Source organism: Leucoraja erinacea, chromosome 27, assembly GCF_028641065.1.
Source record: "Leucoraja erinacea ecotype New England chromosome 27, Leri_hhj_1, whole genome shotgun sequence".
NCBI classification, from domain to species: Eukaryota; Metazoa; Chordata; class Chondrichthyes; order Rajiformes; family Rajidae; genus Leucoraja; species Leucoraja erinaceus.
Genome location: NC_073403.1, coordinates 23,734,251 through 23,746,164, shown reverse-complemented (window position 1 = coordinate 23,746,164; position 11,914 = coordinate 23,734,251). Strand labels below are relative to the sequence as shown.

The 11,914-nt window shown below is 44.8% G+C and overlaps 1 protein-coding gene across 1 annotated transcript in view; it reads left to right on the top strand.

The window, feature by feature from the left end:
* Nucleotides 1-1,275: 1,275 nt before the first annotated feature.
* Nucleotides 1,276-11,914, top strand: part of asic2 (acid-sensing (proton-gated) ion channel 2) — a 433,817-nt gene continuing 423,178 nt past the window's right edge. The window contains exons 1-2 of the mRNA XM_055657297.1: nucleotides 1,276-2,263; nucleotides 2,404-4,148. Of these exons, the coding sequence (XP_055513272.1) occupies nucleotides 3,462-4,148 (687 nt within the window). The 5' untranslated portion in view covers nucleotides 1,276-2,263; nucleotides 2,404-3,461. The remainder of the gene's footprint in view (nucleotides 2,264-2,403; nucleotides 4,149-11,914) is intronic.

Below are 11,914 nucleotides of genomic sequence, written 5' to 3'. Positions count from 1 at the left end.
TAAAGAAGAGTCCTGGCCCGAAACATCATCTGTTCATTCCTACCGCAGATGCTACCCGACCCATTGAATTTCTCCAGCACATTGTGCTGTGCTCGAGTTTCCAGCACCTGCAGTTCCTTGTGTCTCCAAAGAAATGAAAGTCTTCCTTCTCATTTCTTTCAACTAAACATCGAATTTTATTTTAAAAGTTTTGACTGAATCTCCTTCTGGGACCCTTCTATAGCTTACACCACTGAGGTGGAGTATAGTTCAGATATACGGCATTTGTGTTCGGTATGTTATTTTGTTTGGCCCTATTTCATAACCTTGTATAACAATGCGTTCAGAAAAGTGGAATGGAATTCAAAGCACAAGAGAGGTTTCATGCTAACAGATTTAAATGTCATGGTCCAGAACTACTCGTGTGTAAAGCACGACAAAACATGGAACAAAGGTGGCAGACATGAAGCAGGGGAACAAGCCTGTCCATAAAATCGCCAATTAACCTACTAACCAGCACGTCTTTGGGATGTGGGAGGAAACTGGAGCACCCAAAGGAAACCCATACGGTCACTGGGAGAACATGCAAACTCCACACTGTCAGGATTGTGAGGCGGGCGGAAGCTCTACCAGGTGTGCCACTGTGCCACCCCTTAAGCTAGAGAAATGCAATGTCAATGTGCCATTACGAATCATTCAAAATCTACCATACTTAACAGTTTTTGAGTTGGGACAATGAATTATTGATTCTTAAATATTTAATTAGTGGAAGACCGTTTCTCATTCTGAGAGCAGCCACCGCACAGTTTGTCAATGGCACTAAATATCTGCTTTTGAACGTGGACACAAAAAGCTGGAGTAACTCAGCGGGCCAGGCAGCATCTCTGGAGAGAAGGAATGGGTGACGTTTCGGGTCGAGACCATTCTTCAGACTGAAAGAGACGCTTCTTCAGTTCATTCCTTCTCTCCCGAGATGCTGCCTGTCCCGCTGAGTTACTCCAGCATTGTATGTCTATCTTCAGTTTAAACCAGCATCTGCAGTTCCTGCCCACACGCTGTGCTTTTGAGTGTGGGCTAGTTTGGGTGCATTCCAACGTTTTATGTTGATTTCACACTTTCGTTATTTTTGCGAGAGCGACGAAGGATCAACTTTTTTGTTGTTGTTGTAGCCAGGAAGTCGGAATGCTGGAATTCACGAATATAAACAGAAACTGTTGGAAATTGTCAACAGGTCGGGCAGCGTGTGTGGAGAAGGAGTCAGCGTCTCTGGCAGACGACGCGAGCGCCGGCCTATATTCCTAACGAGATGTCTGGATCGGTATCCACGCACAGTAGATGTGTTGAACTGGCCGGCCGGGGTCGAGGAAGAGACTCGAGTCAGGGGGGAGTGGCGGAAGAGGGGACCGGACCGGACTGCGATCGCCGATGTGAAACAGCTTGCATAGATTTCTGGCGAAGACCATCAATGTCTCTCAGCTCAATTCTGCGGGAAATCACTGGGTGAGCGAGCGCGTATAAAAGTAAACAACCTGCCTCTCACCACCGGGTTGATCGTTGTAATAATAATTATGTGTCCAGATCGAGAAGGGAGGAGCGGGGAGGATCACTGAAACTGCACCGCCTCGAGTGCCCGAGTATTACCCGCTTTGATGACCAGTGATGTGAACACAGCGTGCAGCCTCCGCCGCCTAGCCGTGCCCGCCGTTGCAGGGAACGACTTTGAAATTGTCAACAGATGATTTACAAAACATTTCCAGTGCGGGGTTTCTGCAAAAAAAAGGGATAGAACTTGAGACAAATGTTTCCGCTGGAACTGTGGGGGAAGCAGCCGTTTTAACCTGCAGATCTGAACCCATGCAGTGATGGTAGACACAAAAAGCTGGAGTAACTCAGCGGGACAGGCAGCGTCTCTGGAGAGAAGGTTAGGAATGGGTGACGTTTCGGGTCGAGACCCTTCTTCAGACTGTCAGGGGAGAGGGAGACTCATGAGGTATGAAAGGGTTAGGTGTGAAGACCAGAGAACAAAGGGGACGTTGATCAAGGAAAAAAATGTAGAATGATCATTGTTAGCTCGGGTAAGCTGAAAACGGGGCATACAGAGATAATATTTAAACAGGGAGACACTCAAAGAACTAAGATGGGAGAGGGATGGAGAGAGAGGGAAAGCAAGGGTTACTTCAAGTTGGAGAAGTCAATATTCATACCGCTGGGTTGTAAGCTGTCCAAGCGAAATGTGAGGTGCTGTTCCTCCAGTTTGCGTTGGCCCCACAGTGGGACGAGTTAGGTTACACAGAAAAGCTGGAGAAACTCAGCGGGTGCAGCAGCATCTATGGAGCGAAGGAAATAGGCAACGTTTCGGGCCGAAACCCTTCTTCAGACTGATCAGGGGTGGGGGTGGGTGGGGACAAGAAAAGGGCGAGTTAGTGCGGCGCTCAGGGGACCACAGTGTACATCGTCCTCATTCCTCATCCCCATAAATATCATGCTAAAGTTGCTTTTATTTTTCCCGAAGTGCTGACTGCCATTCGGCAGCGAGGGGGTTAACGCAGCCGGGACGTTGCATTGTGAAGCATCTCCTGTCTATGAATTAATCATTGCCTACTTCCAGCCGATTGGCGAGAGAGCTCCCTGCCCTTTTTCACAATTGGCTGTTGCCCTCGTTACTCATTTGGCTGACACTCGGGAGCTAGGTTAGAATGAGATCTACAAAGTGAAGGAGGGGTTGTGTCTTCTCGCGGCTCTGCTCTGCGCTTCGCTGGGGGAGGAGTGGAGGGGATGCTGGATTGGTATGGAAACGGGTGAAGCCACACCGTGAATTCAACTGGATGCGATTTTGCCTGTCCCGCGGGGTAGCACTAGCGAAGCTCCAAGTTGCACCGGCGCTGCCCGGAGCCTCGCACAGTGCATTGGAGGAAGGGGAGGAGGAGGAGAGAGAGAGAGAGGGAGAGAGAGAGATAGAGAGAGTTCAAACTATGGGGAGCGAGTGTAAGGTGCAGCGGCGGAGATTGGTAACACGCTGAGCACATCTGAATCCACGGACACCATGCATTCGCCTTCCAGTCATGGACACCGGTCACTCTCAATCGCGAGGGAAGCCGGCTGCGTGAGTCCGTGGGCGTATGTTGCCATCTCACTGAGTGTGATAGAGAGAAGGCGGACAGGTCGCTCGCCCATCCACGCTCACTGCAATGCCAGTCATTAAAGTTGATGGAATACAAAAAAAAAGGGATTTCCATTTTTTTTGCTGTTATTTTCTTCTCAGATGGAGCTCACATGGTTTAAAATGCAGATAGACTCCGGCATCGTGTGCCCGTCTTCGGTGTAAACCAGCATCTACAGTTATTTTCCTGCACTGGTTTTACAATGAAGCCTGTTTGTGGGGGGAAAAAGTTCTGAAGAATGACAGGGTTGTCGCCGCCTGTTTGAGAGCCGCCTTGATTTGCATTTTGGGATTTGGACCCTGTGTGTAGCCGGCGGGCTGGATGTGGGAAAGTGGCGTTGGGTTTTGCTTGGAGGACGTTGCAGCTATCGGAGTGAGGCCCTGGGGAGACATGGCCCCAGAGGGTCCCCGAGAAAGCAGAGACACCACCACCACCAACCCGCAGAGGGGCAAGGGGAAGGGCAGGCATCCGAGCGTCAACGAGATAACTCAGACGTTTGTGAAGAGGGTGAAGATACACGGGATTAAGTACATCTGCTCGCAACACTACTCCCTGCACCGCCGAGCCGTCTGGTTCTTGGCTTTTTGTACCTCGCTGGGGTTCCTCATCTCCTGGTCGTCCAACCGGTTCCTCTACCTGCTGTCCTTCCCGTCCCACACCCGCTTCCACATGGACTGGAGCAAGGAGCTCAACTTCCCCGCCCTCACCATCTGCAACAACAACCCCGTCCGCTTCTACCAGCTGACCAAAAGTGACCTGTACTACGCGGGCCAGTGGTTGGGACTGCTGAACGAGAACCGCACAGCACGGCCCCTGGTTATTGAACTCCTCAAGGAAGACAGGCAGCAGTGGTTCCACAGACTCTCCGACTTTCGTCTCTTTCTGCCGCCCCGTAGTTTTGAGGGCATCAGCCTGAATTTCATGGACCGCTTGGGCCACCAGTTGGATGATATGCTTCTCTCTTGCAGATACCGAGGGGACATATGTGGGCCACAGAATTTTACCTCAGTGAGTCTTTTTCTTTTCTTAGTTCCTTATTGTTACCTACTTTGGAAATGACACGTTACTTGATCTGGCAAAGAAATGTACATGTTGTGTTCCGTCTATTGCCTCTTAATGAATTGGAAAGTATTTACCAAATCGCATTGAAATCGCGCAAACGCTCATCTGCTGCAACCCAGCTGTGAGTCGACATGTTATTCCTCACCATGCAACTGTATTACACGTCACAGAACAGTGAACACAAAACAGTGCTCGCGTTATCTCTGTATGGGTGCAGGGACTTCGGTTGCTATCAATGAAATATTCTGGGATGCATTTTTAAGACAGCGGATGGAAAATCTTAATAATAAAGGTATTACTTGCGCTGCTCTGTTGTTTGTAAGGTGATCACTTCAAGTGCCTACGTTACAAGGGCAGATTTCTTGAATCGTTCATTTAACTTTACTAATTCTAGGTTGTGCGTTCAAAAAGCAATGGCAAATGGATCATCTGTCGGATTCAAGGGATCTAAGTGGGAATGGGCTCACTTGACATTATTATTGACATGCCGGATAAGTTGTAACTGGTGGAATCATTTGCGGAGTGGACTTGATGGGCCGGGTGGCTCAATCCTGCTCCTACAATTTATGAACATGTGAATCTGGGTCTCCAGAGGCATGGACAATGTAGGAAAAATAACTTGTCAAATAGTTGACTGCGTGTATTGTTTCTTGACTTCCTTGTTGCCTGATAACAGAAGAGGCTGCAACAGATCCAAAGTATTATGAAGTTCTTGTGCTATTATTACATGTTAATTTTGAAAGTTATTTTTAAATTGGCATATGTCCCTTTGCATTTCATCACAACTCGCATATCTAGAATACTAACCTACAAATTCCCCTTCTACTGATATATGCCTGACATATTCTACCATTAGCAGTGGAGTATGTGTTTGATACATATGACAAGACAGGCTTGTGGAATGAAATCACTTTTGAATATATAATAGAAATGTGTTAATATCCAACATAAACGTTAATACGGGGAATGTTCTTTATAATATTATTTGGTGAAAAGTGAACACATTTGTACCCAGATCCTTTGTATCTCAAATAGATGAAGGAACTTGATTCAAACATTAACTTTCGTATAATAAAATCATGCTTCCTACTGTCTGTGAAGGTACAACTGGCTGAGGGAACTAATGATGCAACAAGACATCTGTCTTTTATTCCTTTTCAGATCTTAATGAGGTGGAGGTTTCTTTCTCTTTAACTTTAAGTGTTTGCGTTCTTTCTGCAAAACATAAGAGACCTATTTTTAGAAATAAATATTGAGTCTAGAAATACCTTCTGGTGCAAATGGATCTATAGTCAGGTAGAAGCAGGAGAGGTGGTTCTTGCTGAGGTGACACCATATCTAGCAAAACAATTGGGATTGGTAGCACTCTAATGTGGTCTTCTAAGTGCTCACTGCACCGAAGAGGCTCTGATTCAGGTGCCCATTGGCAGGGCAAACCATGGCACTGGTGTGTAAATGAATTATACATGAATTAGCAGTGAGTAAATGAATTATACTTTATTATCACACGTGCCATGTCTCAGTGAGATTCTTTGTTTTACAATATATCGCCACATAAAGGGCACTGTCAAAGTTACAAAGTATTCCTTTTAGTCCCCAATGGTCCCTCATTGTTCTCAGAAAGTACATATGACCAATACCCAAACTACTCAGCAAATATTGCTAACTTGACATCAATGCTGCTATATTAATAATAATAATAAATTGTATTTATGGGCGCTTTTCAAAAGTCTCAAGGACACCTTACAGAATTTAACAAGAGTAAAAAACATATAATCGGAGTAAAATAAATAATAAAGACATCACCAATACACAAATTAAAGACAGAATTCGATCCAAAGACAAAAAAAATCAAAAACACAATGTGAAGAGAGAGCAGCAGCAGCTAAACCACGCCAGCGTACACTCTTCCGACATATTCCAAATATTGGGCCAGGGAGCTCCAATTACGCCCTTTCTTGACCTTGCAAGTTGGCAAGAGAATATTTCAAGAGAGAAAGAGGGAAAATACATTATTTCAAGAGAACATCCGCTGTCAATAGGACTTTATTCCTTGGAGAACAAGGCACTGATGGATGGCTTGGCAGAGGTGTATACAATCATGTGGGGAACAGATAGAGTAAATACAGGGAATCAAGAATTAAAGAACATAGATTTGAGGTGAGAGGGGAAAGACCTGATAGGGACAACTTTTTCACCCACAGGGTGGTGGGTATATGGAACGAGCTGCCAGAGGAAGTAGTTCAGACGGGCACAAGTCAAGTCAAAAGAGATTATTGTCATGTGTCCTATATAGGACAATAATGACATTGAATGGACGTTAGGACGGGTACAATAGATGGATGGGAAAGGTTAGAGGGATGTGGGCCAAATGGGGTAAAATGGGACTAGCTTAGAAGGGGCATCTTGGTCAACATGCACAAGTTGGGCTGAAGAGCCGGTTTCTATGGCAACGACTGACTGTCTGTTTGCTAGTGGACTTCTTCATCTTGCAATGATTATTTGATGCTTTCTGGCATTGGTTCAACCTGTGACCGGGAGCAGTGCGGCTGGTGGTAAAGTGTTTTTTTCTAACATTAGGCATTGGGACAAACTAGCTGCTCCCTGGCCTCGACATTTCAGGAAGAATATGATATCGGGTAATAATTTGCCCTCATACCCATTCCTTAGTTTCCATCTGCAACTGATCATTACTGCATCGCCTCGATGCAAAAATAAAAGCTACCTCAAAATGAATAAAAACAATTCAAACCAATTTTTTTTTAATGTAAAAAATCAATTTAAAAACTGCATTCACATTCCCATTAAGCCTGTATTCTGTATGACTTTGGTCTAATTGCGTCAAAACTCTCTGATAGGCAATGTAGATATTCAATTAAATGGATTATAAATGGCTTTAGAGAATGATCTTTAGTAGCTGTAGACCAACAAGGCCTAGTTATCCACAGCCAACAATTGACCCTTGTGGGCTCCACCTTTCCATGATCACCGTTGCTGGCTCTGATTTGTTCTTCTCATACCTTTCATTTATTTGTTCTTTGTACCTTTTCGTACCTCTAGTTTCTCTCTCCCCTGACTCTCAGTCTGAAGAAGGGTGTCAACCTGAGATGCCATCTATTCATTTTCCCCAGTGATGCTGCCTGACTCGCTGAGTTACTCCAGCATTTTGGTCTGCATCATCTCCATATTAATGTTAACAGTGAGAGTGGGATGGCTGAGGCTCTGGCAGAATAGCATTGTGAAATCGGGCGTGGAGTTATGAAACGGCATAATCTGCAGCCATCATGACTGTAGCTTCCATTTTCACTGCAGCACCCATGCATCGGCTCACTGCTGCACCAGGAGATCCAACCTCGGTGATCGGGCACACCATAATTGCTTCCACCAGTTCTTAACTAGTTTGTGTGCCATTGCAAAGAGCATAGATACAAGAGCTGGAGTTACTCGGGCAGCATCACCAGAGAAAAGGAATGGGTGTTATTTTTGGTCTCGACCCATCTTCAGAGTCTGAAGAAAGGTCTCGACCCGAAACTTTAACCATTCCTTCTCTCCAGAGATGCTGCCTGTCCCGCTGAGTTACTCCAGCTTTTTGTGCCCATCTTTGGTTTAAATCAGCATCTGCAGTTCATTCCTACACATAGTACAAAGAACATGCTCTGCTGAAGGTTTAGACCATCAATGCTAGACTTCTCCATGTTAAATGTAAGCTTCAGAGTCGGCTTCCTGCATCATTAACCAACATTTTAGTCATATGCCTGTTTCTACAATGGATCTTGTGTGGGAACTGGCCTCCAGTAAACTAGAAAATGTTTGATCTTCATTATATGAGGAACTGCTGTTCCTTTACCAACTTGAGCAAAACACAAAGTGCTGGAGTAACTCAGTTGCTTGGGCAGTATCTATAGAGGGAATGGGTAGGCTACGTTTTGGGACGACACCCTTCTTCAGACTAATTCTGAAGAATGGTCCCAAATTGAAACGTCACCAATCCATTCTCTCCATAATTGCTTCCTGAGTTACTCCAGCACTTTGTGTTTTGGTTGGTCAAATATTTTATCCTTATTCCCTACACTGACAGCAGGCTGCTTATCCCTATATCAAATTCCCATAGCATCCTCATCCCCAACCTAAATCATCTTCCCCCCCAGTGCTTCAGAGGTGATGGTTGATGGTGTGAAATAGATTGATGCTGCGTCTATATCATCACTATCTTCTGGCTGTTCCTTCACCAACTGCTTATGTTGCCATGTCATTGAGGATCTAAAATGGATACTGGATAAGGAATAATGGGTTGGAGAGAGGAAAATGTTAGGGGTGCATGATGACACTGTGTGTGGCTTGCAAATCTGGAAGGAGTCCGAGTTGAAGGGAAGGTGGGATATGAGGATTAGAACAGATGCAGTTGCCTTTGATTGTTTCAGCCCTACTGCCACCGAACGTCAATGCTAGGGAATACCCATCTCCGGCATGTGCAGCCACCCCAGCCATTGGTCAATGAATGACTTCAACCTCCAGTTAGCATGCATTGTTTTATCCAAGGGATTATGCATCTGTATCTATAGGCATAACAAATTTGTATTACTTTAGGGGTTGCAGGTTATATTTAGTTTAGGGATACATCGTGGAAACGGGCCCTTCGGCCCACCGAGTCTGTGCCGACCAGCGATCCCCATACACGAGCATCACCCTGCACACGAGGGACAACTTACAATCTTTACCAAAGCCAATTAACCTACAAACCTGTACGTCTTTGGAGTGTCGAAGGAATCCAGAGCACCCATGGAAAACCCACGTGGTCACAGAGGGGATATTAAAAAATTCCATACAGACAGCACCCGTAGTCGGGATCGAACCCGTGTCTCTGCAGTTGTAAGGCAGCAACTCGACACGGGTGCCGCTGTTAAGCAGTTTAGATTGGCTGGCAACTCAAGTCAACCACCCACCCATGAACTCAGCATCTTGTTAATGACTCTTTGCCAATCAACATGGTATCAAACTGATCATCAGTTAAACATGAGAGGAGGTGAAGCAGTGCAAGTTAGTCCCCTCAGAGTCAAATAACTGATCAACTGTATCCAGCCAAACAAACAGCAGATGTTAACTTGGGATAATTACTGAAACGTTAATCACCTGGAAACTCCATTCAAGCATTGGATTCCATCGCCAGAAAGAAAAGAAGAATGTGTAAAAAGTGCTGGAAAATATTGTATTTTTGGTTATAAATAGGCTATAAGCTGAATATAATATGATAGACACCCCAGGAACTGCAGTTTCTGGGATGTCGAGTAAATCACAAAGTCCTGGAGCAACTCAGCAGTTCAGGCAGCCTTGGTGGAGGGAATGGATAATGGTCTGAAGACCATTACGGTGGCGCAGCGGTAGAGTTGCTGCCTTACAGCGGCAGAGACCCAGGTTCGATCCTGACTATACGTGCTGTCTGTACAGAATTTGCACGTTCTCCCTGTGACTGCGTGGGGTTTTTTCTGGGTGCTCGGGCATTCTCCCACACTCCAAAGACGTGCAGGTTAATTGGCTTCAGTAAATTGTAAATTGAGCCTAGTGTGTATGGGGGGGATCGTTGGTCAGTGTGGACTCTGTGGGCCAAAATACCAGTCGCTGTATCTCTAAAGTCTAGAATCTGGACCTGAAACTTCACCTATCCATCCCTACCACAGCTGCCACCGGATCTGCTGCGTTTTTCCAAACACTTTGTGTTTTATGTAATATTGTAGGTATTTAGATGTGTGATTTTTTTATTTTATTTTTTTTTGGTCAAAAATTAATGCAAAAGTGGTAGAAGAGTTTTAACTGTACAATTTCTGGTATAATCTTTAAACATTTGATGCAATTCGGTACACACTGAGCTTCTTCCAAACTACAGCACAGAAGCACCAGACTGCAAAGACTGGAATATAACATGATGGTGTAGAATAGTCCCTGGTCCTCGAATCACCCACTCTTGGAAAGAGACTTTATGCATCTACATGATTCATTCCTCTGTGGCGGCATGTTGCACTATTTCGTATCATACTTCCACTTACCATTTAAAGGACTCAGTAAATCCATTATATTGTTTGTACATATGTATTTATATTCAGGATGTGGGTGGGTGCTTGCAAGATAAGATTCATGACTCATCTTTAGCTTCCCTGAAAACATATTAACGGGTATTTTCTTTCAACCATTGCAGGTCTTGTAGTGATACAATTGCAATGTTGAACAAGCAACTCCATGGCATTAACTGAGCAGTAATAATCAAATGGCAATATTTGAACCAGTTTATGAATAAGATATAAAGAAGGTGATGGTGTGGCCACGTGGTTCTTGGGCTGAGCACTGGTGATACAGGGGAAGGAATGGTTTTGACATTTTGAAGGCGGCACAATGATGCATCTGGAAGAGCTACTGCCTCTCAGCGCCAGAGACCTGGGTTTGATCCAGACCTTGGGTGCCGTCTGTGTGGACTTTGAACATTCTTCCTGTGCCCGCATGGGTTTCCTCTGGTCTCCTCCCACATCCCAATGGTGTGTAGGTTTGTTGATTAATTGGTCTCTAAAAGATGCCCATAGTGTGTAGCGATTAGATGAGAAAGTGAGATAACATAGATCTAGTGCGAAAGGGTAATCGATGGTCAGCGTGGACTTGCCACGCTGAAGTGCCTGTTTATACAATATATCTCAAAACTACACTAATGTGCCAGGAGTTACTCAAACAGAACCTGTAGATATAGTCACAGTGTTTTGGTGTTGATTGTGTAGGAAGGAACTGCAGATGCTGGTTTCATTGAAGGCAGACACAAAATGCTGGAGTACCTCTGCGGGACAGGCAGCATCTCTAGAGAGAAGGAATGGGTGACGTTTTGTGTCAAGACCATTCTTGGGTTATTGAGTTGAGTGGCAGAAAAACATTGTTCTCCTGATGATGATGAGCTTTTTGGGAAGATCGGAGGCCAATCCCATCACAGTCTGACCTCGTTGTAAATGATTGATAGACATTCAGGGGTAAAGAAGTGAGTTACTTGTCTTAAAACGCCCGGACTCTGCTTTATTCCTGCCGGCAGTATTGACATGGCCCAGAAAATCTCTAGTCAATGGTGATCCTGCAATGCTAAAGTTGCAAGCCCAGATCTCACACCCCTCAACAACTTGATACTGGGTATCTTGCCAATAGCAGATAATAGCTGAGGCCATTAATCTTCCCAAAGGGAAGATGAAAGGGTCCAAAGGCAAAATATTGCAGGTACTGCAAAGTATGAATCAGAGCAGATGGTCTGATGTCTTTATAAAGAGATGGGAAGAAAATAACACTTAATAATGAGAAAATCATTAAATAAAGTGCCAAAAAGACCTGTGTGTTTGAAGTATTATATTTGAACTCTGCTCTGTTTTATTGGCAGATATTCAGATAAATAGAGCAGGAAATCACTTTCAGCCCATTACCAGCAAGTCATTGGAACAAAATGATCTCAAAAGTAGTGTTCAGTCATTGGTGTTGAACTGGGCTGTTATATTTGAATTCTAGATAAGCTTCACGTTCAAGAGTAGCTCGCATTGTGTGAACATTTTATGTCTCTGTCTGTCTCTGTCTGTCTCTGTCTGTCTCTGTCTGTCTCTGTCTGTCTCTGTCTGTCTCTGTCTGTCTCTGTCTGTCTCTGTCTGTCTCTGTCTGTCTCTGTCTCTCTCTGCCTGCCTCTCTCTGCCTGCCTCTCTCTC